Source organism: Garra rufa, chromosome 8, assembly GCF_049309525.1.
Source record: "Garra rufa chromosome 8, GarRuf1.0, whole genome shotgun sequence".
Taxonomy (NCBI): Eukaryota; Metazoa; Chordata; class Actinopteri; order Cypriniformes; family Cyprinidae; genus Garra; species Garra rufa.
The window spans coordinates 7478654-7494600 of NC_133368.1; the positions used below are offsets into that span (position 1 = coordinate 7478654).

Genomic DNA, 15947 nt, shown 5'->3' on the forward strand with positions numbered 1-15947 from the left:
AGCACAAATATCAAAATATAATATATTTTTAGCACAAACAGTCCTCCAATGTATGATATTATTTATCATGGCTTGCAGCACATACTTTTTAAATGAACTTCAAAAAATGATCTAAAATACCATAACAGCAGGTTTTTGTGTTGGCTCAGGCTTCTTTTATTAAAATAAAATATTAAGTTCTTAAACAAAAATCTTTGTGATTATATTCAGGTATGAACAGGGTTTTCATGAAAGTAACAAAAAGCCTGTAATTACATAGATAAATTCAGATGATCAAACAAAAAGATAAAACTAAAAACATTTCCCACACATTCACAACAAATATATTTGGGGTCAGTAAGATTTTGTAATGTTTTTTAAATAGTTATTTTATACACAGCAAGGCTGCATTTATTTAATCAAAAATACATTAAAACAGGAATATTGCAATAACTGTTTTTATTTTAATACATTTTAAAATGTAATTTATTCAGCGTCATTACTCCAGTCTTCAGTGTCACATGATCCTTCAGAAGTTATATGCTCATTTAATGCTCAAGAGACATTGTTATCCATGTTGAAAACAGTTGTGCTGCCTAATTTTGTGGAAATGATACTTTATTGATGATAATTTTATTTATTTGAAATCTTTTGTAACATTATAAATGTCTTTACAGTCACTTCTGATCAATTTAATGCATCGTTGCTAAATAAAAAGTGTTTTAGTATTTTAAAATAATAAAAAAAAAACTTACTGACCCCACACTTCATTTTGAACAGTAGTGTATGTGACCAATTCTCAAGTCGTACAGTAAAAAACATTATTGCTAGCTTTTGGGGCCACTGTATGACTTTTAATATCAAACACTGAAGGAAGTGCACCAATAATAAATAGTGGTTAAACAAATACCAATGCCACAGTGAGGTAAAACTCAACCACATAGTAAAGTTTCTCCTGCTCAAAATGTTACACAGTATTCTTGGAAGCATGTCAGCCTTACCTTTTTTGCTATGTGACTTGTAGTCTGATATTTGGCCAGGAAACATAAAAGCAACACTTTCATATAACACATAAAAGTCAACAATGAATGTACCACTTCTAGTTCTGCCACTGGTGTTAAACCATTAAACAGCAAAATGTTCTTCTTATTAGATTTTGCATCAGACTCCATCAGTTTCCATTTGCACAGGCAGTTGCTCTCTTTCATGGCGGCACAGGAAGCAGACGACAAGTGTCTCACATTGACGTGACATTCAATAGCTGGTATAAAGATCCAAACTCCAACATTCTCCAAAAAAACAATCACATCCAGAGGAAAAAAAAGACAGCTGCCATCACAGTCCTACGTCTTTTTGTCACTTCACCTCATTGTTTGGGACTCTTGTCTTTAACCTTTGTCCTACTGTCCCATATAGGAGTCCTGACGAGTAGCAAACCTACAGCCAGCAGTCCGAGCACAACCCCCACACTAGCAGGTCCACAGGGGCTGACTTCTTGAGCCAGACCAGACAGCAGTGGTGCCAGGACGCGTCCCACAGCTGTGACTGACTGGCCCGCTCCGATTAACGTCCCGCTAGCTTGGGCTCCCCCACGCCGCAGCTCTAAGTCGGTGATGCATGTGCGTCCAATAGTGGTAGAGATGGCAAAGAACGTGGAAGTGAGGACGACCTGCCAGACGTTGGGTGCCGTGGCATACAGGAAGATCAACGTGCAGGTGAGTGCAGTAGAGTGCAATAATAAAGCAGACATGTTGTTGCCATAAAGATGTGTGACAGGTCCCACCAAACAGCCAGCAAGGGCGCCCAACATACTGCTGTAGCTGATCAAATAGCCTGTTACCTTTGGTTTGAGCTGAAAGCGCTCTTCCATGGCTAAGGAGAAGTTACTGTAGTACAGCATTATGGATACAGCCATTAGAAGACGCACTAGGAACACGTCCCACATATCGGAGGAAGCCACCATGCGGATGCGTATCCACACTGAGGTCAGCTGTCTCCAGGCAGGCTGGACAACAGACATGTCTCTCCAGCCCCAGCCTCCATTTGTTTGACTACGGACTGCGGATGCGTTAGGATGGCGAACGTGGTTTTTGTCTGAACTGTTCTTTAACTCATTGTAGGATTTGCTGGGTTTGGTTTTACTGTTAGCGTTTGCATCTATACGGTGATTTAGTGTCTCACTCCATGGTAACATCCAGACCAAACCTAAAAAGACAACATTCGGATAAGTAGACTGTAGTTGCTTTGTAGCAGACACGGGATCAATTGTGAAAAAGAAGTGAACTTCGATAGTTCACCCAAAAATGAAATGATGTCATTAATTCCTCATCCTCATGATGTTCCAAACCTGTAAAACATTTGTTCATCTTCAGAACACAAATGAAGATATTTTTGATGAAATTCGAGAGCTGACCCTGCACAGACAGCAATGCAACTGACACGTTCAAGGCCCAGAAAGGTAGTAAGGATAGGGCTGTCGCGGTTAAGGAATTTCCCTTGCGGTAATTTTGAGTGGCTCAGTAGCGCGGTATGCGGTATTACCGCCATATAATTGTGTGTAGGCTGTTACAATGTAAGGTCATATTCAGAAATCAATAAACCGAAACCAAATCGCGTTGATATATGAAGTGAAGTAAACAGTACTTACATAGAAACCTAGCCAGTAAGAAATGCAAATTTTGAAGAAAAATGTCAGACATACTTAGAGGCTTTGCATCTGAAATCTTCGTGTATATAACAGTTAGCGCGCACCCTCCAGTCTGACTGGACGAGAGATTTTCTGTCAGTATTTCACCTGCGTGTTTTAGGCGAGCTGTCAGTCAGTGCAGTTTCATTTTTACGCCACAAGATGGAGGCAAGAGACTATCTTTGAGTAAGTCTTTAAACCGTTCATTCAACTATACGTTCAAAAACGCTTATTTATTCAAAGAGAGACGTAATGAAACACGATGTTAAAATCATTTTAACTTTAATCGCCACTTTTAAAGGCTCAGCTGACCAGCAGAGCATCGATGTTAAGACAGAGATTTCACTTTCGTTGAACATGACAAGCTAGTTTCACATACATACATGACTCGATCTGAAAGACAGACGCAGGTAATCGCACAAGCTCAGTCGATCTCTCTCTCATTCGCTGTCTGTTTAGGCTTGTTAAGTGCATATCTACTGAGCCTCATAATAAACACATTATGTTATCATTACTAACTTATTACTAATTTAATATTCAGTGCACAGGCATTAAGTGAGAAGGGCAAATCCTTAGGAAAAAAGAAAACAGGCAAATATCGCGGTTGCTGCGGTTGTTGCATTCCTCTGCGGTTATGCACGTCAATAGCGCGGTATTGCGATATTGCGGTTATCGCGACAGCCCTAAGTAAGGACATTGATAAAATAGTCCGTGTGACAACAGTGGTTAAATTTTATGAAGCTACAAGAATATGTTTTGTGTGCAAAAAAAAAAAACTAAAATAATGACTTCATTCCACAATTTCTTCTCAAAGGAATGCACACGCATACGTTGTGATGCTCTCGTAAACGTACATCGAAGACTGACACGGAACAGATAAGAAGAAATTGTTTAATAAAGTGGTTATTTTTGTTTTCTTTGTGCAAAAAAAGTATTATGGTTGAACCACTGATGTCACATGGACTATTTTAACAAAGTCCTTACTACTTTTATAGGCCTTGAACATGATAGTTGCATTGCTGTCTATGCAGGGTCAGAAAGATGAACGAAGGTCTTACCGGTTTGGAACGACATGAGCGTGAGAAAAGTGACAATTTTTCATTTTTGGATCTATCCAAACTATCCCTTTAATTGTATTGAATATGCTCTTGCATTGTACTTCAAAACTTAAATGGGTATTTTTTAAAAACTGTACTTGCAGAAAATATAATATTAAGTAAACTAAAAGCCACTCAAGTGCCCTTTCATGACTGAAATCATATAAGTTGCAAAAGTAATTATATAAATGTTTTATATCATTATTAAATTATTTAAATTATTAAATCTTTGTTTTAATCATCTTTTGACATGCTTTAAAGAAGTACTTATTTTGATGTCCTGACATACTTAAGCACTGTTTTGAGTTATTCGACATAGTTAATATATATAAAAGTGTCATTGCCATGCAAAAGAAGGACTTGAAATTATGACTTTATTTCTCGCAGTATATCTCAAGTTTATGTTGCAAATCTGAGAAAAAATATCAGAAATGTATCAGTTTGTATCTCGCAATTCTGAGAAATAAATACAAAATAAAGAGTCAAAATTCCGTGATGAAAGACAGAATTACAATTCTTTAAAAAAGTCAGAATTGTGTGTTATAAAATTGTGACTTTTTATCTCAGAAATGCGAGTTTATCTCAATTCTGACTTTATAACTAACTTTAAATCAGAATTGTGAGATATAAACTCACAATCCTGAGAATATGTTTTTCCCCCCTCAAAATTAGACTTTATAACTCGCAATTGCGAGGAGTCAGAATTTCATGAAAAAAGTCAGAAATGTGAGATTTAAACTCGCAGTTGCGAGAAAAAAGTCTGATTTGCAAGATACAAACTCACATTTACGAAAAAAGTCAGAATTGCAAGTTTAGATCTACATATCAGTCTTTCCCCCCTCAAAATTAACCTTTAAAACTCACCATAACTAGCAATTGTGAGTTTATATCTTTATATCCTTTTTCCTTGTAACTGCAAGTTTGTATCTCACAACTCTGTCTTTATTTCTCGCAATTGTAAGCAAGTTTACATCTTACAATTCTGAATTGTGAGACATAAACTCGCAATTGTTAGAAAAAAGTCTGAATTGCGAGACACAAACTCACATTTACGAGAAAAAAGTCAGAATTGCAAGTTTATATCAATATATCAGTCTTTTTTTCCCCTCAAAATTTGAGTTTATAACTTGCAATAACTAGCAATTATACACATAGCTATTGTTAATCTTGCTCACCTGCATTTAGAAGGAAAATGGCTGCACAGACGAATGAGGATAAGTAAAAACCGCCCTCATGTTCAGTGAGATATCCACCCACCACTGGTCCCAGGATGAATCCCACACTAGAAGCTGCATTAAAGTGGCCCATCACTAGAGGCCGGTCTTTCTCCGACACAAGATCCGACAGGAGCGCTCGGCAGATAGACAGGGAGTGTTTAAAGAGACCTTTAAGCAGAAAAGAGAATCATTTCAGTAATGCTGCACGCACTTATTTGCAATATGATCCAAAGTACACCACTACATACCCACTGGTATCCTGGCCAGCACAAAGAGTGCAATACTTGTGGACAGACCCAGCAGGCCATATCCAAAGGCACTGAGCAAAATGCACGTCAGTAGTGAATAACGCCTCCCTACCACATCACTCCAACTTCCCTGAAAATCAGAGAATACAACACATAAGAGACAAAGAAAAACATAAAAAGGTCATTATCAATAACACTGTCCTGTATCATATTTTCTAAATGAAATCCAATACTTGTTTCTTATTAATTTGGTGCCTGTTGTTTATTTTCACATAAAAATATGACATGCAGTTGCACGTAAAGCTATTTAAAACATCATTCAATGAAATTGTGATAATCGTAATTAAAAGTCGCAATTACAATTTTAAGGGAACAATCGACAATTATGATTTTTGCAATCGTGCAGCCCTAATTTGAAGTTAATATATTTTAAACATATTCAATTGCAACTTCATCATTACAAGTGTTTAATTACAGATATATTTTTTAAAAAAATTACATACAACTTTTAATAGAAAGGGCATTAACATATTTTAGTTTGCCATAAATACTAGCAAGTACATACAGCAGTTAACTTAAACCATATTTCAAAGCCAATTTAATATATTTTAAACATACTTAATTAAAACTTCATCATTACAAATATTTAATTCCAGGTATATTTAAAAAAAAATTACATACAAGTAATAATAGAAAGGGCATTAAAATATATTTTAGTTTACCATAAACTCTAATGAGTGCATTCGGCAGTGAACTTAAACCATATTTCAAAGCCAATTTAATACATTTTAAACATACTACATTGCAACTTCATCATTACAAATGTTTAATTCCAGGTATACTTTTAAGTAACGACATGCAAGTTTTAATAAAAGGAGCATTAAAATATATTTTAGTTTGTCATAAATTCTAGTGAGTGCATTCGACAGTAAACTTAAACAATATTTCAAAGACAATTTAATATATTTTGAACATATTGAATTGCAACTTCATCATTACGAATGTTTAATTCCAGCTATATTTAAAAAAAAATTACATACAAGTTTGAATAGAAAGGGCATTAAAATATATTTTAGTTTGCCATAAATTCTAGTGAGTATATTCGACAGTATACTTAAACCATCTTTCAAGACAATATAAGTAATTGCATTTAATATAAATTTAAACATTTAAACTTGCAATAGCATGAAATTAATTGAAAACATTATATTTCAGTTTGCAATTAAGTATATTATTTCCACAATTAGGGCTGTCAAACGATTAATCGTGATACATCAAAAAAAAAGTGTGTTAACATAATATATGTGTGAGTACTGTGTTTATTTATAATGTGTATATAAATACATACACATGTATATATTTTTAACAATATATATGTCTATATACAATTAAAATTATATATACATATACAGTGCGGAAATGGGTATTCAGACCCCCTTAAATGTTTCACTCTTTGTTATATTGCAGCCATTTGCTGAAATCATTTAAGTTCATTTTATTTCCTCATTAATGTACACACAGCACCCCATATTGACAGAAAAACACAGAATTGTTGACATTTTTGCAGATTTATTACAAAAGAAAAACTGAAATATCACATGGTCCTAAGTATTCAGACCCTTTGCTCAGTATTTAGTAGAAGCACCCTTTTGATCTAATACAGCCATGAGTCTTTTTGGGAAAGATGCAACAAGTTTTTCACACCTGGATTTGGGGATCCTCTGCCATTCCTCCTTGCAGATCCTCTCCAGTTCTGTCAGGTTGGATGGTAAACGTTGGTGGACAGACATTTTTAGGTCTCTCCAGAGATGCTCAATTGGGTTTAAGTCAGGGCTCTGGCTGGGCCATTCAAGAACAGTCACGGAGTTGTTGTGAAGCCACTCCTTCGTTCTTTTAGCTGTGTGCTTAGGGTCATTGTCTTGTTGGAAGGCAAACCTTCGGCCCAGTCTGAGGTCCTGAGCACTCCAGATAAGGTTTTCGTCCAGGATATCCCTGTACTTGGCCACATTCATCTTTCCCTCGATTGCAACCAGTCGTCCTGTCCCTGCAGCTGAAAAACATCCCCACAGCATGATGCTGCCATCACCATGCTTCACTGTTGGGACTGTTTTGGACAGGTGATGAGCAGTGCCTGGTTTTCTCCACACATACCGTTTAGAATTAAGGCCAAAAAGTTCAGAGAATATTATTTCTCACCATCTTGGAGTCCTTCAGGTGTTTTTAGCAAACTCCATGCAGGCTTTCATGTGTCTTGCACTGAGGAGAGGCTTCCATCAGGCCACTGCCATAAAGCCCCTACCGGTGGAGGGCTGCAGTGATGGTTGACTTTCTACAACTTTCTCCCATCTCCCGACTGCATCTCTGGAGCTCAGCCACAGTGATCTTTGGGTTCTTCTTTACCTCTCTCACCAAGGCTCTTCTCTCCCAACAGCTCAGTTTGGCTGGACGGCCAGCTCTAGGAAGGGTTCTGGTTGTCCCAAACGTCTTCCATTTAAAGATTATGGAGGCCACTGTGCTCTTAGGAACCTTAAGTGCAGTAGAAATTTTTTGTAACCTTGGCCAGATCTGTGCCTTGCCACAATTCTGTCTCTGAGCTCTTCAGGCAGTTCCTTTGACCTCATGATTCTCATTTGCTCTAACATGCACTGTGAGCTGTAAGGTCTTATTTAGACAGGTGTGTGGCTTTCCTAATCAAGTCCAATCAGTATAATCAAACACAGCTGGACTCAAATGAAGGTGTAGAACCATCTCAAGGATGATCAGAAGAAATGGACAGCACCTGAGTTAAATATATGAGTGTCACAGCAAAGGGTCTAAATACTTAGGACCATGTGATATTTCAGTTTTTCTTTTTTAATAAATCTGCAAAAATGTCAACAATTCTGTGTTTTTCTGTCAATATGGGGTGCTGTGTGTACATTAATGAGGAAAAAAATGAACTTAAATGATTTCAGCAAATGGCTGCAATATAACAAAGAGTGAAATATTTATTTCAGGATATATTTTTCAGGATATATTTTTGAAAAACATACAGGATATATTTTTGAAAAAAATATACATGTATTTACAGTTATAATATAAATTATATTAATATAAATATATACCTAAATATATATATATATATATATATATATATATATATACAACATATTTTTCTTAAATATGTACATGCATATGTGTATATAAATAATAAATATACACAGTACACACACATATTACGTACACAAAACATTTATTTTGGATGCGATTAATCACGATTAATCGTTACCCAGCACTTATATAAATATTACATATTTTTCTTATATACAGTCGTGGCCAAAAGTTTTGAGAATGACACAAATATTAGTTTTCACAAAGTTTGCTGCTCAACTGCTTTTAGATCTTTGTTTCAGTTGTTTCTGTGATGTACTGAAATATAATTACAAGCACTTCATACGTTTTAAAGGCTTTTTTCGACAATTACACGACATTTATGCAAAGAGTCAGTATTTGCAGTTTTGGCCCTTCTTTTTCAGGACCTCTGCAATTCAACTGGGCATGCTCTCAATCAACTTCTGGACCAAATCCTGACTGATAGCAACCCATTCTTTCATAATCACTTCTTGGAGTTTGTCAGAATTTGTGCGTTTTTGTTTGTCCACCCGCCTCTTGAGGATTGATCACAAGTTCTCAATGGGATTAAGATCTGGGGACTTTCCAGGCCATGGACCCAAAATTTCAATGTTTTGGTTCCCGAGCCACTTAATTATCACTTTTGCCTTGTGGCACGGTGCTCCATCGTGCTGGAAAATGCATTGTTCTTCACCAAACTGTTGTTGGATTGTTGGAAGAAGTTGCTGTTGGAGGGTGTTTTGGTACCATTCTTTATTCATGGCTGTGTTTTTGGGCAAAATTGTGAGTGAGCCCACTCCCTTGGATGAGAAGCAACCCCACACATGAATGGTCCCAGGATGCTTTACTGTTGGCATGACACAGGACTGATGGTAGCGCTCGACTTTTCTTCTCCGGACAAGCCTTTTTCCAGATGCCCCAAACAATCGGAAATATGACTTTGCCCCAGTCCTCAGCAGTCCATTCGCCATACTTTTTGCAGAAGATCAATCTGTCCCTGATGTTTTTTTTGGAGAAAAGTGGCTTCTTTGCTGCCCTTCTTGACACCAGGCTATCTTCCAAAAGTCTTGGCCTCACTGTGCGTGCAGATGCGCTCACACCTGCCTGCTGCCATTCCTGAGCAAGCTCTGCACTGGTGGCACTCCGATCCCGCAGCTGAATCCTCTTTAGGAGACAATCCTGGCGCTTGCTGGACGTTCTTGGACGCCCTGAAGCCTTCTTAACAAGAATTGAACCTCTTTCCTTGAAGTTCTTGATGATCCTATAAATTGTTGATTTAGGTGCAATCTTAGTAGCCACAATATCCTTGCCTGTGAAGCCATTTTTATGCAACGCAATGATGGCTGCACGCGTTTCTTTGCAGGTCACCATGGTTAACAATGGAAGAACAATGATTTCAAGCATCACCCTCCTTTAAACATGTAAAGTCTGCCATTCTAACCCAATCAGCCTGACATAATGATCTCCAGCCTTGTGCTCATCAACATTCTCACCTGAGTTAACAAGACGATTACTGAAATTATCTCAGCAGGTCCTTTAATGACAGCAATGAAATGCAGTGGAAAGTTTTTTTTCGGGATTAAGTTCATTTTCATGGCAAAGAAGGACTATGCAATTCATCTGATCACTCTTCATAACATTCTGGAGTATATGCAAATTGCTATTATAAAAACTTAAGCAGCAACTTTTCCAATTTCCAATATTTATGTAATTCTCAAAACTTAGGGCCACGACTGTACATGCAAGTGTGTGTATTTATATATACACCTAATAAATATACTCACACATATATTATGTAAACACAAACTTTCATCTTTGATGTGATTAATCACGATTAAAAACTATTAATCAACAGCTCTATCCACAATAAATACTCTCAGAATACTCAAAAGTATTCTAAAGTGCATTTCTTTTTTATAAGGGTAGTATCAGAAAATGAGTTTTGCACAACAGGACCGTGGAAAGATGCTGTAAGCTAAAATCTTAAAACAGCTAATCCTAGCAAAATAGCTCACTCTCTTCCATGTCAGCAAAGTAAAAGCTTTAAAATGACTAACATATATCAACCCATGGTCAGTATTTTTTCTAGTGTTGTTACAGACACAAATGTGAGATCTCAGGACACCAATTTTAGTGATATCCATCAAGCAGTATGACATTTTCTGTGTGATATTAATTGCAGCACCTTTAAATGAGAATCTTAGTAGCTTATTAAAGGAAAACATGTCTCGGCGAAGAAAGCTACAGTTTATAGCCTACAGGCAGACAGATCGGACCTGACAAATGAAACAGCTCAGGCCCTGAGGCAAGCACTGCAGGCATTTCCATACCAGCACTCATTAGACTGAGGCATGACACACACACACACACACACACACACACACACACACACACACACACACACACACACACAGATCTGCAGACACTGCACACTAGTGTAATGCAATAAAAAACTTAAATTGGATTTACTATGTTCTCTCTGTTTCTAGCCTACAGGCATGTCATAGAGGCTCACTGTTCCTGTCTGCTGTCTCCATGCTTAACATCCAAAAAAAGACAAACATCTCCTTCACTTCTTAACTAGCCCCGTGACCCTTCAGGCTTTAACCAGTTTAAATACGTGTGTGTCAGTGTGTTCGTCAATGGTAACGTGACGACTCGTTTTACAGTAACACACTCTAGACGTAAGAGCAATCTGCAGTTTGAGACTCCCTGTAATGTTGACTGTAATAAACAATTACTGAGATACGTGCTTTATTCTCCATGGAGACAGATCAGACGAGGTAAATATGGATTATTAAATTGGGAGCAGCAAATTGATAATCATATTACAGCAGCAAATGCTGCTCACTTTAAAAAAATAAATAAAGTACTTACCACCACGGTGCTAGAGAAGAGTTGTAATACTCCATATGTAGATCCTGTAACAATTGAAACAGTCTTTTTAGTTATCATCATTACTAACATCACTAGACAAAGGAATAATTTTAGTTTCACAATCAAACGGATGAGGTAACAAGACCTTGTGATTATGATCTAAGCTTCCTGCCTCATGAAATCAGTGAAAATATCAACTGAGCTGGTGATTTCCATTGACATTATGAACCATATGTAAGCAGCCCTTTTAATCAGAGACGAGGTGCAGGCAATGTACTGGTGTTTTCAAAGACCTGCTTGTCTAAAAATTACAATTCGCCAGCTATGAAGGAGAATAGGAGAAGTGGAAAATAGGATGTGCAGAATTGATAAGAATAGAATAAGTCCAGAAAATTGGACTTATATATATATATATATATATATATATATATATATATATTAGTGGTGGGCCGTTATCGGCATTAACGTGCTGCGTTAACGTGAGACTCTTATCGTGGGATAAAAAAAATATCGCCGTTAATCTATTCTCAAATTTGGGTTGGGAGCTGGGTCTAAACTACGCAAGCTATGATGACTTTCACCTTGATAGTTTAACGCGGATGTATACCGAAGACTATAGAATATGGTCGCGCGTTTACGTCTCCTCCGCCAAAACACAGACGGGATCGCGTCGTCCTCCATTCATAAAAACCGAATCTACTATAGCGAAATGCCACGTAAATTCGTAGTTTTTTGGATTCATAAATCAAATGTTGGCCTGTCACTTAATTCAAATCGCGATATGGACTAGTGTATGTGAAAACTGAAATGCAAAAAGACCGTTTTAATATGAATCCGGTATGTTCCGTTTGCCTAGCTGTATGTATGAATAATGGAGACGAGCTTTTACTACACGCATACTGAAACACACGTGACGCTCCCGGTAATTTTTGGCATTTGCATCTCACATGAACAGATAAACTCAATCTCCAAAACTGCTGTGAGTGTCACTTTTACCGTTTCATTTGAGAAAACTAGCATCATATCATACTGTATACACAGAAACTTCACGGCAACCTGTCAAAATAAAAGTACGGTGTAACATGTAACAACCCCCCCCCCAAAAGCTGGAAACGTAGGGGAAACACTGGCTACCATAGATATACATACGTAGATGTATATTTTTATCACACTGTACAACAATAAAATTGTTTTTTTTTTGTTTTTTTTTACAGTAAGGGCTAAATTTAGGGTTGGGTAGGTGTTGACGTTAAAAAAAACAATCTAATAGGTAGAAAAAATAATTTCATTGTTAGTTAGTTAGTAAACAGTACATCTTATTGAACACTTTATTTTCATCAACAAATTATCAGAACAGCTTTATGAGCTTTATGATCCATTCTCAAAGACTTACTTTTAGTCATTATTTGGGTAGCACACATATTCTGAATGCCTTCAGCAGAATTCAAATTAGCCATTTTAATCTAGATTAATCTAGATTAATTCCAAGATTTAATCTAGATTAATCTAGATTAAAAAAATTAATCTATGCCCACCCCTAATATATATATATATATATATATATATAGAGAGAGAGAGAGAGAGAGAGAGAGAGAGAGAGAGAGAGAGAGAGAGAGAGAGAGAGAGAGAAAAACAAATGCTAATTGTTCCATTAAAAATATTTTTCATTACACACAGTTGCAATCCAGCAACTTAAAACACATACCAATTCATGTGGCAAACTGGTGTAATTCATTTTATAAAATTAATAAAATTTTAATAAATGCACACCTTTATTTAGACAAATGGACTGTATTACTTGACAGAAGAACTGTTATTAATTGTAATTAATTGTTATTATTAATTAATCTAACTGTTTGTTGAACACTGAGGTGATGCTTTTTCAAAACAAATCCGTGAAACATATTTCTGAGTAAAAATTTAGTTTATTTACAGTACCAGAATTTTAATGTTTTTTTAAAGAAGTCAATTCAGCTTAGCAAGCCTGCATTTATTTGATCCAAAGTACAACAAGCTTTTTTTTTAATGTAAAAAATTCAGCTTTGAAATCACAGCAATAAATTACAAACTGAAAACAGTTATTTTAAATAGTAAAAATTGACTATTTAAAATAACTGTTTTCAGTTTGTAATTTATTCCTGTGATTTCAAAGCTGAATTTTTAGCATCATTACTCCAGTCTTCAATGTCACATGATCATTCAGAAATAATTCTAATATTCTGATTTGCTGATAATAAACATTTATTAGTATTATATTATTATTGTTATGTTAAGAACAATTGAGTAGAATTTTTTCAGGTTTCTTTGATGAATAGAAAGTTCAGAAGAACAGCAGTTATCTGAAATAGAAATCTTTTGTAACATTATAAATGTCTTTATCATCACTTTTGATCATTTTTAAGCATCCTTGAAAAAAAGCACTCAACTTTTTAAAATATTGATGATAGTAATAATAATAATAATAATAATAAATGTTTCTTGAACAGCAAATCAGCATATTAGAATGATTTCTGATTCTTATCATGTGACACTGAAGACTGGAGTAATGATGCTGAAAATGTAGTTTTAATCACAGGAATAAATCACATTTTAAAACATAATCAAATAGAAAGCAGTTATTTTAAATAGTAAAAAGTTTCACAATATTACTGTTAGTATTTTGTAACAAATAAATGCAGGCTTGGTGAGCAGAAGAGAATTCTTTCAAAAAATGAAAAATCTTTTAAAAACGTTTGACTGGTATTAAAAACAAGGCAGTCCAGTAAAATGTGTCTAATATTCATACTAATATTGACAGGGATAGCATGGTGGTTGTTCTTCACCTATTAATAAATACCATATGTAAATACTGAATGATAGTTGGCACACCCTAAACACAACTTGATCGTGTCAATCTGTTTTTATTATTATTATTATTATTATTATTCTTACTAGGATTTATTTCATATAACTTATTGCTGTAGCGTTCAGCCTATTCCATCTTTCACTTGTTATTAAATTTAGGAATTAATTACTGGTCTGAGATCAGAGGGTGAAATATTCAAGATGAGAGCCTCTTTTGCAGTTAATCTGCTATGAGCTAATTCAGTAATAATCAAAAGACAAATAAAATGGACTTTCATACAAAGGGAGTTTACAATACAAACCATTTCTTGGTAGATTTTTATACAAAAATATGCAAATTAATTAATGCATATTTGATTGCATTGTAGTTTTTATAGTCTGTTAGTCTGAATCAAACCAAAAGAGGCTAATTTTAATAATAGTTTTATTTTATAGTCAGTAGTTTAATATGTTGTTAATACAGGATCTCAGAGCCCAAATGGAATTTAACAACAACAGAGACTTACCTACAATCCCGGCCACTGTTGGACTCGCTCCTAGAGACTTTACATGATGACTCAGCAAAGGGATAATCATACTGACCCCAAAGAGGTCCTGAAAACACACACGCATACACACACAAAATGGATTTATACGTCAGCAAGGCAAACACAGCTCAATAAACAGATTTCTAGCATTTGCCTTTATGACATATAAGGCTACGATTAGAGTCACTAGATCACACCAGATTTACTATAAAAGGAATATGGAATTAAATTTACTGATTACATGAATCCTAAATTGAGGAACAGACCCACATAAGCTTTTTTATGTTTCTATGACATTTAAATATCATTTAACATTTCTAAAATGCATTTTGTCACTTAATTCCTCATTGAAATGAATAATCAGTATAATGTCAATTAAAACTTGTGAGGCCTAATTAGCTGAACACACTTTTATTTTAAACTAATGACCTTACAAAGCGATGTGGAAGTAGTCCAGCAACATGCTAAAAACAATGAATGAATAAATGAATAAATGAAGGTGTATTCAGTAATGTCAGCTGTCATAAATAGGCTGAGGGCAACTTAAACAAAAGCCATACACCACTAAGCTTGTTTATCTGCATTTTTATATGCAGTCATGCCAGCCAAGGACTTGATTGAAGTCACATCGTACTACAATCCAGTGTCAGGCACTTCCTATTAAACCAAAACTTTTAATCTGACAAAAACTACCAGTGAATTAAAGCCAGGAAGAATTCAGTGTGTCTGAGAGAGAAGGAAAATGAGAGACAATGTGTTCTTTCTCATAGGTGTTGCTAAAATCCACAGACAGGACAAAAGATTTCTACTAATGGGAAAAATTAAAAGGCATCTACTGTAGACATCCTGATTCAAATATAGGAAGCTAAAAAAGCAAATATGATAATAATGTGATCATAAAAACCACTAAATGAAGAACATCTGGCTTAGGATGTCACGTGACAGGTAAATTATCATTATCAATGAGCCCTTGTAAACAACATTCCTGTTCTAAAACAATTTTAGCAAACTCTTCTTATCTAAGTGTTACAAATTGATAATCTTTTTCATGTGCCATTGTGAATATGACAGTATATATAAAAATATGAATCACATGTGCAGAACAGGGGCATCAGATGTATGTAAACTTACTGACAGCAGCTTAAACTGATGTGTCATTGCGATCAATGGCATACAAAAGACCCTCTCCAAATACAAAATAGGATACTCACCATGAATCCCACCACGTATATACATCTTATGATCCGTGTTGGTCCCTGTCGTTTGTGGGTAATGGCACATTTAGAGTTATTCATTCTCCCGCATTGACAGAGACTAATGCAGTCAATGCGGAAGCGATGGACAGCGTTGCTATGTTGTTC

At 35.6% G+C, this 15947-nt stretch overlaps 1 protein-coding gene across 1 annotated transcript; it reads right to left on the bottom strand.

The window, feature by feature from the left end:
- Positions 1–694: 694 nt before the first annotated feature.
- mfsd9 (major facilitator superfamily domain containing 9) lies at positions 695–15928 on the bottom strand. Its single transcript, XM_073846172.1, has 6 exons — positions 15798–15928; positions 14566–14653; positions 11216–11259; positions 5228–5357; positions 4938–5147; positions 695–2184 (listed from the first exon to the last, which is right to left on the bottom strand). Exons 1-6 carry the CDS (start codon positions 15879–15881, stop codon positions 1346–1348), a joined length of 1395 nt encoding a protein of 464 aa, XP_073702273.1. The 5' UTR covers positions 15882–15928; the 3' UTR covers positions 695–1345.
- Between the last annotated feature and the right edge of the window lie 19 nt (positions 15929–15947).